The following is a 15,071-nucleotide window of genomic DNA, read 5'->3' as shown; positions in this document are numbered from 1 at the left end:
AGGGGATACCTCATTGCAGTTTTGATTTGCATTTCTCTAATGATTAGTGATGTTGAGCATCCTTTCATGTGTTTGTTGGCAATCTGTATATCTTCTTTGGAGAAATGTCTGTTTAGGTCTTGTGTCCATTTTTGGATTGGGTTGTTTGTTTTTTTGATATTGAGCTGCATAAGCTGCTTGTATATTTTGGAGATTAATCCTTTGTCAGTTGCTTCGTTTGCAAATATTTTCTCCCATGTTCTATGCTTCTAAATTCCTTTATTTTCCTTACAGGGTTTCAAACAAAGTCAGAAGGAAAGAAGGTGCTCACATTTCAATTAAGGAGTAAGTCTGCCATCATTATAAAAGAGAATGTTACTTTTTTATAAATTTTGTAGTTTGTAGAAAGTATATGTTTAAAAATTGAAATATTGAAAAGTAGGAAAGTTAATATAAAACAATATTAAAGACATTTTGGTGCAAAAACTGTTTGATAAAAGATTGATCTAAATCCCCTCTAGAATTCTTATGATGTCAAAGTATCATCTCAGCAAATAATTGTTGGTTGGTTGTATTGAAAGGAAAACATACCTTTATAATAAAGAGATCCTTAGAATCAGAGATGAAACTTTGCATCACTGTAATCAGACAGTCAGACTTGCTTTTTCATTTGAGATGCAGTATGAAATACACTGTATTACCTATGAAGTGTTATGGTCAAAAAAAGTTTAACTGGAATTTAAACAAACCTTTAGGATCTACTTTCCCATTTATCAGAAATACTGGGGATAGAGAAACAAGTTAAATGACACCACAAAAGAAATGATCAGACAGGTCCAGACCGTGGAATGTTGTAGAAGATAACTGGCCTCCTTTCTTCAAAAAGTCAGTGTCATGAAAGAAAAAATGACATGGAGTGGGTAACTATTCCAGATTAAAAGTGACTTGAGATATAACAGCCAAATACAATGTGGCATCCTTCATTATTCATTAGACCCTGGATTTGAAAAGCTATTTATAAGAGACTTGGGGGTTGAGGAAATTTGAATATAGACTGGATTTTAAATGATATTAGATAACTATTGCTATTTTTATGAGCTGTGATAAGGGTGTTGTTGTTTCTGGAAGAATGTCTTTAAATTTGCATACTAAAGTATTTAGAAGTGAAGTGTTAACAGTGTTTGTAATACATTTCTAAATGATTTAGCAAAATGTATATATGTGTGTGCATGAAGCATATATGGCTGTTATTGAATCTAAGTGGTGTTCATATGGATGTTCATTGTACTATTTTTTTCTGTTTTCTGTGTGTTTGAAAAGTACATAAGAAAAATGTTCAGTATTTTTAACTAAATTAGTAAATGTATGTGTCTTATTGTATTCCCTTTTTACATATTATTTTACACTTTTGGTCCATATTCATCCATATTTTGATGTTTTTCACCAGTATTTTGTGCATGTGTGTGTGTATATATATCACATTTTTAATGTTTTTACATATTCTTTCTATCAGCTTGTTTGCCTGTATGTTATGCCACTGTTCCTTTAGTTCAGTAGCTTTTGGCATTCTCAATAACATTAGTAAATACCTTCTTATATGTAGTACTCGATTCTATTCTGTCATAGCGTTGGGTAACTTTCTGTGTTGTGACTATTTAATAAAAGGTTGTGGACATTATGATTCTTAGTGGATGTTTCCACGTTGCCTTGAAAAGCAAATTTCAAAAAACATCTTTTCAAAATCTATGCATTCCTGGGTGGGATATTTTTTAAATTATATAAATCCTCACATTTTAAAAGTGTAGTTACCTGTATTTCATTCTTCGATTAAAGTCAGTTTTATTCAATTGAAGTTCTTCAGCTAAGTTATTCAGCTAAGTCTAAAGAGATGAATAGAAAAACTAGGCAGGGGATGAATTGGGCTGAAGTATTCCAGGCAGAGAATGCACAAGCTAGAAGCATTAGGGCAGTGTGTTTCAAGGCCTAAGGCTAGCCCAAATGTCATACCACTGTTATCCGTTCTCCATCCATGTAAGTTCCCCTCTTTGAATCTCTTGTCTGCTTATTTCTATTACATAGCTTTTCACAGTATATTATCTTTATTGTTTATATATCTGTCTTTCCTCTGTCATTAGAGGCAAGGCACCACATATCATTCTTCAACATGTCTACAGTATCTGGCACGGTTTTTTGAAGTCTAGAATGGGCTTAGAGCACAGATTGGAGGGAAGGTAAAAGAAGAGAGAAAATGAAGTCAAAACAGCTTGTTTTCTGGCTTTCACTGTAGTAATTGTCCTTGTGGTTATGAAGAATCCTAGATGGAAGATTCCATGATCTGTACCTATATTCAGAAGATAGGCAAATAGAAGGTGAGATGCCATATTTGAAGAGTACCTTCATTAAGGCATCAGCCAGAGATTACTTTGTCTGAGTCATGTTGTAAGTTTAGCTTTTCTGTATGGTTGCCATTAACAGAAATAAACTACAGGGTTAATGGTTATGAACTTAAGTTATGTGTTGTTTGAAGCTCTTGGTGAATGGAAAACAATTCAATTCAGAAATAAAATTCTGAAAGTTTAACCAAAGTAACTCATGCTTCTGCAGAAATCCATGTTTATATACAGCAATCAGTAGAAGACATTCAGTATTCAGGTATTTCACAAAATACTTGGCATTTTATCATTTTTGTGTATGAATTGTGGCCTTTCAAGAGGATTCAAGAACATTTTTACATCGCTCTCATTTTTTTTTCCAAATACTTTGTTCGAGGTTAACATATACAATAAAATGCACAGATTGGGACTTCCCTGGTGGCGCAGTGGTTAAGAATCCGCCTGCCAATGCAGGGGACACGGGTTCAAGCCCTGGTTGGGGAAGATCCCACGTGCTGCGGAGCAACTAAGCCCATGTGCCACAACTACTGAGCCTGCGCTCTAGAGCCCGCGTGCCACAACTACTGAAGCCCGCGCGCCTAGAGCCCGTGCTCTGCAACAAAAGAAGACACCACAATGAGAAGCCCGTGCACCGCAACGAAGAGTAGCTCCCACTCGCCTCAAATGGAGAAAGCCAGCGCGCAGCAATGAAGACCCAATGCAGCCAAAAATTAAATAAATAAACTTTTTTTTTTAATGCACAGATTTAAAGTGAAGAGTTTGATCAGTTTTGAGAAGGTATACCATTGTTACTACATCAAGATAAAAGAACATTTCCCTCAGTCCAGAAGTTCCTTTGTACCCCTTTCCATTCACCACACTTACCTATCCTGGCAATCACCATTCTGACCTCTATGAACAAAGATTAGTTTTACTTAGTTTAGAACTGCAGTCATACAGTATGTACTCTTTTGCACAGGATTGTTTTAAATTATTATTACTTGTGGGTTCAGCTATTGTCCTGAGATTATATATGTAACATATTTTGAAGACACGAAGTAATATAGTTGGAGAAGCTTTTGGAGAAACTAATTTCTTTTCTTTCTTCCTTTTTTTTTTTTTTTAATGGAAATATAGTTGGATTTACTGTGTTTTAGGTGTACAGCAAAGTGATTTCAGTTATACATATACATGTATGTATACCCATTCTTCAGATTCTTTTCCATTATATGTTATTATAAGATATCAAATATAGTTCCCAGTGCTATACAGTAGGTCCTTGTTGTTTGTCTTATATGTAATAGTGTGTATCTGTTAATCCCAAATTCCAAACTTATCCCTGTTCCCACTTTCCTTTTTGGTAACCATAAGTTTGTTTTCTATGTGAGTCTATTTCTGTTTTGTAAATAAGTTCATTTGTATCATTTTTTTAGATTCCACGTGTAAGTGACATCATATGTTTGTCTTTCTCTGACTTACTTCACTCAGTATGATAATCTCTAGGTCCACCCATGTTGCTGCAAATGGCATTACTTCATTCTTTTTAATGCCTGAGTAATATTCCGTTATATATGTATATACCACATCTTCTTTATCCATTCATCTTACAATAGACATTTAGATTGCTTCCATGTCATGACTATTGTAAATAGTGCTGCTATGAACATTGGGGTGCATGTATCTTTACAAATTAGAGTTTTCTGTAGATATATGCCCAGGAGTGGGATTACTGGATCATATGGTAGCTCTATTTTTAGTTTTTTAAGGAACCTCCATACTGTGGGAGAAAGTAATTTTCTGAGCTTCGAAGTTCTGATCCTTTCATTACTAGTTATTGTGACACATAAATTGACCTTTTACATTTTAAAATGGCATATAATTTAGAGTGGAGCTGCATTCCACTTTAAATAAAACTTGGTTTCTAGGCAGAAGAAGAAAGATGTGAAGCAGTGTACCTGAATATTAATGAGTCTGTATTTAGATAAATACTTCTGGTTAAGAGTAAATAAAATCTTATTTTATATATATATATATTTTTTTTTAAAAAGACAGCATAGCTACCTTGTTTGATACCACTCAGTTGTTAGTTAGGGGAGCAGGGATTTGATTTGAAATTTGTTTGCTTACAAACTTCATGTTTTTTCCAGTTAAGCTGCTGATCTGGAAAGTTGTATGTTGTTTGGTAAAATTTGGACTCCGTAGTTTCCCTACTCTTGCCATTACCTGTAGGTAGAATTTTGACTTCTAAGATATTGTTCATTTTACTTTTACTGTAATAAAATTTATAATAAAAAATTAAATTTGTAAAAAAAAATCTTACTTTATAGAACTTGGTTTCAGTAGACTCTTAGCTCTGTGTTAGTTGGGTTTTTATTGTAAAGGAAACTAGAAACTGTCACATCTTTTTCTTCCCTTTACAAGTAATGATAGCTGTATTTTTTGAATGATTACTATGTGTTGCTAGGCATTGTTATTTCATTGAATCTTTTTTTTTTTAATTTTATTTATTTATTTATGGCTGTGTTGGGTCTTTGTTGCTGCTCACGGACTTTCTCTAGTTGCGGAGAGTAGGGGCCACTCTTCATTGCAGTGCGCGGGCTTCTCATTGCAGTGGCTTCTCTTGTTGCAGAGCACGGGCTCTAGGTGTGCAGGCTTCAGTAGTTGTGGCATGTGGGATCTTCCCGGGTCAGGGATCGAACCCATGTCCCCTGAATTGACAGGCAGATTCTTAACCACTGCGCCACCAGGGAAGTCCTTCGTTGAATCTTCATAGCACTCTCAAGTTAGTTACTATTATTATTCCCAAATGACTTGCTTTGGACCACATAGTAAGTGGTAGAACTCTGTATGACTTCAGAACTCTCTCTCCAGCTCTTAGCCCCCCAGCAACTGCTTCTGCCAGGCTCTGTGGAGTGTTGTCCTACACGTGCATAATTTAGGATTTGGGCAAGGACCTAAGTGGGAATCCTACACAGATTTCTGGGGCTCCTTCTCTTCAAGTCCCTCCTCTCTAGACCTTACCTCCTCAAATTCCATCAGCCTTATTCCAGAGCCTAGACACCAATCTCTGTTTCTTCCACCCACCCAGGAAGAACAGTACTCTCTACTCAGGCTCCACCTTTCATGCTGCAGTTTCATGCTGGAAATTGTGTCCATCCAAAGGGGGTGAATGCAAAGCTCACCTGTTTCCCTTTCTCAAGAATCTCACCCTGTGCTCTCTGTTGCCCAATGCCTGGAAACAGCTGCATCATAAATTGTGCCCAGTTTTATAACCTATCGCAGGAAAACAAGTACACTACCAGCTATTCCTCCTTTTTTTTTTTTTTTTTTTTGCGGTACGCGGACCTCTCACTGTTGTGGCCTCTCCCGTTGCGGAGCACAGGCTCCGGACGCGCAGGCTCAGTGGCCATGGCTCACGGGCCCAGCCGCTCCGCGGCATGTGGGATCTTCCCGGACCGGGGCACGAACCCGTGTCCGCTGCATCGGCAGGCGGACTCTCAACCACTGCGCCACCAGGGAAGCCCCCTCCTATTTTTAAACAAACATTTTATCATTTCTTTGAATACTTGGTTGGATGGCACAATTCATTGCATCACCTTTTCATTTTGGAACAATTAATTTTCAGTTGGATGATTTCTGAAAGATTAATCTGTTGTGATCGTTAAAACAAAATGTGCTAAACAATGATATTACACTCTATCTCTCAAGTACATAAGGTTCATATGTCAAATTTGGGGTTATTGGTATGTGTGTGTGTGTGTGTGTGTGTATGTGTGTATATACCTCTCTATGACAGTAGTAGGTCTATTTTGGGCTTTTTTTGTTTAACTGTAGTTCCATAGAATTATTTTTGTGAATTGTTGATTAGTTTCATGTATTGGGCCTCAGAATCTAAATAGTGCTGTACATCATCATATGTTGTCATATTGCTTCCCCAAAAGAGTAAATAGTTACTAAAGCCCTCATCCTTTACATTTATCGTTATTAGAGTATCTACTTGTTATAGTTTATTTAAATTATTTCTTTCTCCATTGTTATTCATGTTATAAAAGTTATAAAATAGTTTGAATCAGTTTTTGGACATTATTCAGTTTATTCTTTTAATTCTTTTTGTGTGTGTGTTTTTCTTAAACTACATTGTTGTTTGTTGTGTATAGCAATCTGATAGGAAAATATATCTAAATGAAAAAAGTAAGATGCAGAACTGTGTGTATTATGCTACCTGCCATTTGTGTAAATATACATTTACATATATGCATGTATATGCATTGATTATCATCTCATGGCAATAGTCTAGTTACTACTGAAGAGGGACTAGAAGACACAGGGATGTGAGGGAAACTTCACAGTATACCTTTTTGTATTTTCTACTTTTGTGCTGTGTACATTTACTGACAGTAAAAAATATGTAATTAAGTTAAACTTGGTAAGATATTGATATATCATCTTTAAATTTTTTTCTTAATCAATTTTTTTATTGAAGTATAATTGATTTACAGTGTTGTGTTAATTTCTGCTGTACAGCAAAGTGATTCAGTTATACATATATATAGTCTTTTTTTTTTTATTCTTTTCCATTATGGTCTATCATAGGATACTGAATATAGTTCCCTGTGCTATACAGTAGGACCTTGTTGTGTATCCATTCTATATATAAAAGCTTACATCTGCTAACCCCAACCTCCCACTCCATCCCTCCCCCAACCCCCTCCCCCTTGGCAACCACCGGTCTGTTTTCTGTGTCCGTGATTCTGTTTCTGTTTCATAGATAGGTTCATTTGTGTCATACAGTAAGTCCCCTACATACGAACCTTCAAGTTGCAAACTTTCAAAGATGTGAATGTGCCCCTCTATGCCAGCTGCTGAACTGTACTACTGTGCCTTTCAAGGTACTATACTGTAAGATTAAAAGTGTTTTGTTTTGGGGGACTTCCCTGGTGGCACAGTGGGTAGCATCTGCCTGCCAATGCAGGGGACATGGATTCGAGCCCTGGTCCAGGAGGATCCCACATGCTGTGGAGCAACTAAGCCCATGCGCCACAACTACTGAGCCTGTGCTCTAGAGCCCGCAAGCCACAACTACTAAGCCTGCGCACCACAACTATTGAGCCCACGTGCCACAACTACTGAAGCCCGTGTGCCTAGAGCCTGTGCTCCGCAACAAGAGAAGCCACCACAATAAGAAGCCCACACACCACAATGAAGAGTAGCCCCCGCTTGCTGCAACTAGAGAAAGCCTGCATGCAGCAACGAAGACCCAACACAGCCGTACATACATACATAAAAATATTTTTTTAAGTTTTATTTTTTGTTCTTGTTTTTTTTTTGTTGTTGTTATTGTTGTTTTGCGGTACGCAGGCCTCTCACTGTTGTGGCCTCTCCCATTGTGGAGCACAGGCTTCGGACGCGCAGGCTCAGCGGCCATGGCTCACAGGCCCAGCCGCTCCGCGGTATGTGGGATCTTCCCGGACCGGGGCACAAACCAGTGTCCCCTGCATTGGCAGGCGGACTCAACCACTGCGCCACCAGGGAAGTCCTTGTTTGTTTTTTATGTATAATTTGTATGAAAAGTATTATAAACGTATTACAGTACAGTACTATATAGCCAATTGTGTTAGTTGGGTACCTAGGCTAACTTTGTTGGACTTACAAACAAATTGGACTTACGAACACGCTCTTGGAACAGAACTCATTCGGTATGCACGGGACTTACTGTATTTTAGATTCCACATATAAGTGATATCATATGGTATTTGTCTTTCTCTGTCTGACTTACTTCACTCAGTATGATACTCTCTAGCTCCTTACGTGTTGCTGCAAATGGCATGATTTCATTCTTTTTAATGGCTGAGTAATATTCCATTGTATATGTGTACTACATCATCTTTATCCATTCATCTGTCGATGGACATTTAGGTTGTTTCCATGTCTTGGCTATTGTGAACAGTGCTGCTGTGAGCATAGGGGTACATGTATCTTTTCAGTTTCATTTCTTTTTAATGGCTGAGTAATATTCCATTGTATATGTGTACTACATCATCTTTATCCATTCATCTGTCGATGGACATTTAGGTTGTTTCCATGTCTTGGCTATTGTGAACAGTGCTGCTGTGAGCATAGGGGTACATGTATCTTTTTGAATTATGAACTTCACAGTATACCCTTTTGTATTCTATTTTTGTGCTGTGTACATTTACTGACGATAAAAAATAATATGTAATGAAGGTACACTTGGTAAGCTATAACTATCATATAACTCCTTTAAACTTTTTTTTTCCATTCTTATAGGTAATTCATATAGTGTTTTATAATAAGCAAGTACTCTTTCCTTAGTATTTCTTGGAGAACACTTCATATCAGTATGTAGAACTGTCTTGTTTTAAACATTTGCAAGATATTCTTATATACAGATGTGTACCATACTTATTTGATTGAGCTCTTATGGATGGAAGTTTAGGTTGCTTCCAGTTGTTTGCTATTTAATACTATAGTCAGTGTTCTTTTACATAATTCTTTTTGTAGATATCTGAATACATCCTTAACATTATCTAAATAGATTGAATTAGAATCAAGAATTAGATTCTAGAATTAGAACTCCTGGATTGAAGAAGATACACATTTATAATTTTAAAAGATTTTTGCCAAATTGCTCTCAGTAGAGATTGTATTAATTTCCATTTCCACTGACATTGTATGAGAGTCGCTGTTTCCCACAGTCTAGCCAATAATTTATCAGACCTTTGGATCTTTGTCAGTCTAATAGTTGAAAATGATTGTCTCATTGTATTTATGATTTATTTATCTTATTGTGAAGTTCAGCACCTTTTCTTTTGTTTAAGAGAACTGTGTATCTTTTCTTTTCTGAAAACTTCAGAAACATCACCTTTGCCTACTTTTCAACTGGGATGTGTGTTTTTCCTTTTTGATTTGCAAGAATTCTTTGTGATATGAGTTGCAAATACTTTTTTCCTAGCTTGTCATTTCTTTTGACCTTGCTTATGGTTGTAGTGGTTGTTGTCATTTTGACAGAAATATTTGCTTTTTATGTAGTCATAGTGTTTAATTTTCATATAGTCAGAATCATCCCGCCTTTTCAGGCTTTTCTTCTAATGCTTCTACTGTTTAATTTTTTTCCTGTATCTATATGGTAATTTTTCATGATCATTTTAGATATTTGTGCTTACTTCCTCTTTTCAACTTTTGCTTATAAAATTTTACCTACAGATGATCCTCATTATTCAGATTCTATATTTGCAAATTTGCTAGCTTGCTAAAATTTATCTGTAATCCCGAAGTCATTATTTGTGGAGCTTTCACCATCATTCATGGACACATGCAGAGGGTGAAAAATTTGAGTCACCTGACAGACATTTTCAGCTGAGATAAAGCTGAAAATGTAGTGCTCTGTTTTCTTGTTTCAGCTTTCATACTATAAACAAAGGTCATTTTCACAATCTATTTAGTTCTACACTTTTTACATTTTTCTGTCTTTTGCATCTTTTGACTTCACTCTTTAAAATAGCCCCCAAGTATTGTGCTGTAGTGATGTCTAATGTTCCCAAGTGCAAGAAGGCTGTGATGTGCCTTACAGGGAGAATACATGTGTTAGATGTGTTCAGGCATGAGTTGTAGTGCTGTTGGCTATGAGTTCAGTGTTGTTGAATCAACAACATATATGAAATAGTGTGTCTTTCAACAGAAACACGCATAAGGTTATGTACTGATCAGCTGGTAATGTGACCAGAGGCTTGCAGGAACCTAGCCCTGTGTTTCTTCTAGGAGTAATGGCTCAGTATTCACAAATTCATTGTTTGTGGTGACTTTTAAAAACATAACTGCCATGAATAATGAGAATTGACTCTATGTAATTTCAAGTCATTTTACAGTTTACAGAATAAAGAGATAGTGAAAATAACTTTGTTAGCAATTTCAATGAGAATTTAAATACAGCAAACCCCAATTTTTATTATGTATTTTCCTAGTATTGAATGTTTATATATATCTCCAAATCAGATAATATTCTTTGAATGCAACTAACTGTTCATTGGCTGTTATGCATGAACCTGAAATATATTTATCTTATAAATACTGACTCTAATAAATTTTTTTTTGAATTTTTGAATTTTATTTATTTTTTATACAGCAGGTTCTTATTAGTCATCCATTTTATACACATCAGTGTATATATGTCCCAGTCGCCTAATTCATCACACCACCACCACCACCACCACCCCCCGTGGCTTTCCCCCTGTGGTGTCCATATGTTTGTTCTCTACATCTGTGTCTCTATTTCTGCCCTGCAAACTGGTTCATCTGTACCATTTTTCTAGGTTCCATATATATGCGTTAATAAATGATATTTGTTTTTCTCTTTCTGACTTAACTTCATTCTGTATGACAGTCTCTACATCCATCCACGACTGACTCTAAATTTCAAATGCACCTCTGCTATGTTCTAGCTTATCGTTTTGTCATTTTGACAAATATTTGCTTTTTATGTAGTCATAGTGTTTAATTTTCATATAGTCAGAATATGAACAATTTCACCATTATTAGTCCAGAATAAACATCAAAATTTTTTTCTTAAAGGGTTAGATAGTAAATATGTTAGGCCATAGTTTTCCAGTCTCTGGCCTTATCATTACCTTGATTCTTCATGCACTTGGTTCGTCAAAACAGTACTTTTGAAAGCTTCTATTTGTTGGATAGACAGATGATAGCTATCCACTTTGTTGCCTAATAGCAAAATATTTCATTTTTTTGTAGATACCAGTTAGAATGATCTTATTGTTTTTCATTTCTACATATTTGTTACCTTCCAATTACTTTGTAGACACATCTGTCTTCCATATCTGTCCACAAACTAAGTAAATTTTAGTGTACAAGCATTATAAAAGATGAAAGAATATTGTCACTTGTCCTTTTAGCAAAATGGGATGGTTCAGGTTTTTAATCATAAAATATTATATAATGAAGTCCTTCCTGTTGAAGGACTAACTAAATGATACTACCATATTTTCTTTTTTGTCCTGAGAAATATATCAGTTCCTTTATTTACAAAACAGAAACAGACTCACAGACTTAGAGAATGAACTTATGGTTACCAGGGGGGAAGGGTGGGGGAAACAGATAGTTAGGGAGCTTGGGATTGACATGTACACACTGCTATATTTAAAATAGATAACCAACAAGGACTTACTGTATAGCATAGGGAACTCTGCTCAGTATTATGTAACAACCTAGATGGGAAAAGAATTTGAAAAAGAATAGATACATGTATATGTATAACTGAGTCACTTTGCTGTACACCTGAAACTATCACAACATTATTAATCAACTATACTCCAATATAAAATTAAAAGTTAAAAAAAAAAGAAGTATATCATTTCTTGAGTTCGGGAAAATTCACCTAAGTAGAATATGTTATCTGAAGACTCATCATCTGAGACTTTACTTATATGAACAGTTTCACCATTATTAGTCCAGAATAAACATCAAAATTTTTTTCTTAAAGGGTTAGATAGTAAATATGTTAGGCCATAGTTTTCCAGCCGCTGGCCTAGATGTTACTCTCTATCCCTTTACATTCATCTTCTAATTGCTTTAATAATTTTGAAATGACTTTCTCTGTCGATTTTGTTCTCTTTGCTATTATGGACAGAAAATGAAAAAGTCTGAATTCTCAACTGTGTTCAGGGAAAGCTTTTAAAAAAAAAAGACTACAAGGATTGTATCTCCATACTTCCATTAAAACTTCTTGAAAGATAATCCAGTACTTTGGACAACAGAATAAGAAAACTGAAGGATGGTGTAATCGTGATGCTTTATTTCACTACTAATGATTTATTTCATCATCGTTTTAGGTCCTTATTTTAGTCTTTTTTTTTCTTATGCATAGCTAGAGGTCGCTGATGAATGTATTATCTATTGCTACGTAACAAATTACCCTAAAATTTAGCACCTTAAAACAGCAAATATTTATTTATTTATCTTCAGTTTCTGTGGGTCAGGAATGCAGGGGCAGGTGAGGTGGGTGGTTCTCCTAAGGCTGCAAATCAGGTTGTCAGCCTCAAGGCAATAGTCAACTCAGAGTTTTACTGGGGCTGGAGGATCTGCTTCAAGCTCACCCAGATGGTTGTTGTCAAGAGGCTCTCTTGCTACCTGGGGTTCTCCATAGGCAGCCTGAGAGTCCTCACAAACTGATAGTTGGCTTCTCCAGAGTGGGTGATCCAGTACAGAATGAGCAACACCACACGTACTTTTATAACTTAGTCTCTGAATCACACACCATCACTTCCACCTTTTTCTATCCTTTTGACTTAAGTGCAGCCCACAGCCAACTGGAGGGGATTAGACAAGGGCAGGAATCATTGGGGACCATCTTGAAGACTGGCTACCACAATGAGTTAAAATAAAATATATCCTGGGATGAAGAATAACAAAATGTTTCAAGATAAGGGATAGTAAAATCACTAAGGTTCTATATTGTAGATTTATAAAAGAGTCCAGTAGAGTTACAGCATAATTGCAAGATAGGAGTTTTATTTGTTTATTTTTTTAAATAAATAAATTTTCTCTTTGTTCTTTGGCAGACCTCTAAGAGTGAGTCATGAATGTAAGGACAAATAGTTAGAACTGATCGAATAAGAAACTCAAAAATTGGGAATTCCCTGGCGGTCCAGTGGTTAGGACTCGGTGCTTTCACTTCCATGGCCCAGGGTCAATCCCTGGTTGGGGAACTAAGATCCAAAAAAAAAAAACACTCAGAAATTAAAACTGGGTTCATTGAGCCCAGATGATATACTCGGGATTAATTTCCACTTTCTGCTTTCCTTAGAAGTTTTTAAAAATTTTCTATCTGTTGTTTATTAAAATGGATATTTCAGGACCATAAATTTTCCTCTGACAATTTAGTTGTATTCTGTAGAATTCTTATTTTCTGGATATTCCAAATTTCAAAATTTTGTTTTTAACTCTAGAAATATTTTAATTTCAGGTTAATTTTGATTAATTTCAGTTAATTAATTTTTAGGTTAATTTTAATTTCAGTTAGGTTTAATTTCTAGTTTTATTGTATTGTAGTTATAGAATGTTTGTATAGTTCTAATTACTATTTTTTTAACACATAATTTTGATCATTGTTTTTCATATGTTTTAAATTCTGTCAGGACAGATCAAATACCAGTGCTCCTTAAGAATTTTTTAAAAAAATACTCTTGCCCATTTATTCCTTCAAATGAATTTCACAATTAATTTGTCTAAATATCTATCCCATAAAGATTGAAATTAGTATTGTTTTTTACACTAGCATATTTTTATTCTAGTTTTATTTACCATGATGAGTGTGTTGCTTTATGTTTTGTTCTTTATGATTTTATAAGAAAATAGATTTTTAAGTTTCATAATTGTATGTAGACTTTTTATCTTTCAGATTCAGGTGCAGCTCTCTCCCAAGGAGGATGGTATATTGATGTGCCCTGGTCGATGTGAACAGAAGTTTCATCATTTTCTTCATGAACACTTGGATTGGGTGTATGTCATCTTCATTTCCCCTTGTTGCATGTGACTCATGCTTAAATAACTAGTTAGCTATTTTGAGGGAATAATCAGTTTGAATAACTGAACAATGGAAATATGAGTGATTAAAAGAAATTCAAGGTCACACACAGTGCAGAAAGTCAATCTGTCAAAATCACAACTGAACCCATTTGTATATTGTAACTTTCTTAGTAAGTACGTTAAGATTTTTATCAATGCCTTTAAAAATAAATAACTTTTTTTTCTTAAACCTTGACTATCTGAATATTTTTCTTTGGAATATATATGGTAGTTTGGAGTCTGTCTAAAGATGTAGAGAAAACTACTCAGGCTTATTTGGGTAAAGGGTAGTATTGTAAAGTTACAACCAATTGTGAAACAACGTTGCTGATGATCCAAGGTTAGGGAACAAAGCCTAGCTGAAGCTGAATGCCAGAGGACTGGAGCTGGCCCGTCAGGAGCCAAGGCTGTGTTCTGTTGCTTGGATGTCATATTGTCATTCTCCCCCTGCACCTTTTCTTATCTGTCTGCCTCTCTCCTAGCCTCCTCCACACCCTGCTCATTGCACACTGCTTAACACGATTGCCCAGGCCATTCTCTCTTCATCATTACCTTGCAGTTCCATCTGCCATCCCTTTGACTGTATCTGTGTCTCTCAGTTCAGATTCTCTGAAGAGGTAGAACATAGTACTGTTTTAGTTTAGTCTAAAGGATTGGTGTTCATATGCCTGAGATTCTCCCTAGTCCATTTAGCTGTGGGAGAAGATATTATATGTAAGTGCTATTTCTTTCAGAAGTTTTGCTTGGCCAAACTGCATGTGCCTAGAATATTAGTAGCTGCCCAGTATTTTTTGAATAAATAAGTGAATATTCAAGTGCCTGTTAAGTAAGCTTCGCAGAATGGAATGTTCTATGGCTTAAGCTTTTTTGTACAGGGTAAGTAGAGTTTCATCATTTTTCATGACAATGCTAATATTTTATATTAATTGCCTAAAATATGCCAGGTTAAATGTAGTTATGAAGGTAGCTTATTTGCTTTCTAAGATTTTTGGATGTTACCTCCCTTAATATTGTACCTAATACAGTTGGAGAGTAGTTGTAGGTTCACGAAAGTCATCCATTTCAGCAAATATTTATTCAACTTTGTGTTAGGCACTGTTCTAGGTGCTTGGGAACAAAACA

At 35.6% G+C, this 15,071-nt stretch overlaps 1 protein-coding gene across 4 annotated transcripts in view; it reads left to right on the top strand.

The window, feature by feature from the left end:
* Positions 1-14,139, top strand: part of LOC102987978 (survival motor neuron protein) — a 44,924-nt gene extending 30,785 nt beyond the window's left edge. Inside the window, exons 8-9 of one of the 4 annotated variants that reach the window (XM_007129963.4) lie at positions 274-324; positions 13,783-14,139. In XM_007129963.4, coding sequence (XP_007130025.1) covers positions 274-321 — 48 coding nt within the window. In that variant the 3' untranslated portion in view covers positions 322-324; positions 13,783-14,139. Of the gene's footprint in view, positions 1-273; positions 325-734; positions 2,751-13,766 lie in introns of those variants that run through there. The other 3 variants (XM_007129964.4, XM_028492962.2, XM_028492961.2) reach the window with 3 other exon arrangements.
* Positions 14,140-15,071: the final 932 nt, after the last annotated feature.

This window comes from Physeter macrocephalus, chromosome 8, assembly GCF_002837175.3.
Source record: "Physeter macrocephalus isolate SW-GA chromosome 8, ASM283717v5, whole genome shotgun sequence".
NCBI classification, from domain to species: domain Eukaryota; kingdom Metazoa; phylum Chordata; class Mammalia; order Artiodactyla; family Physeteridae; genus Physeter; species Physeter macrocephalus.
The sequence above is the reverse complement of the archived record's forward strand: the minus strand, read 5'-3'. Positions and strand labels throughout refer to the sequence as shown.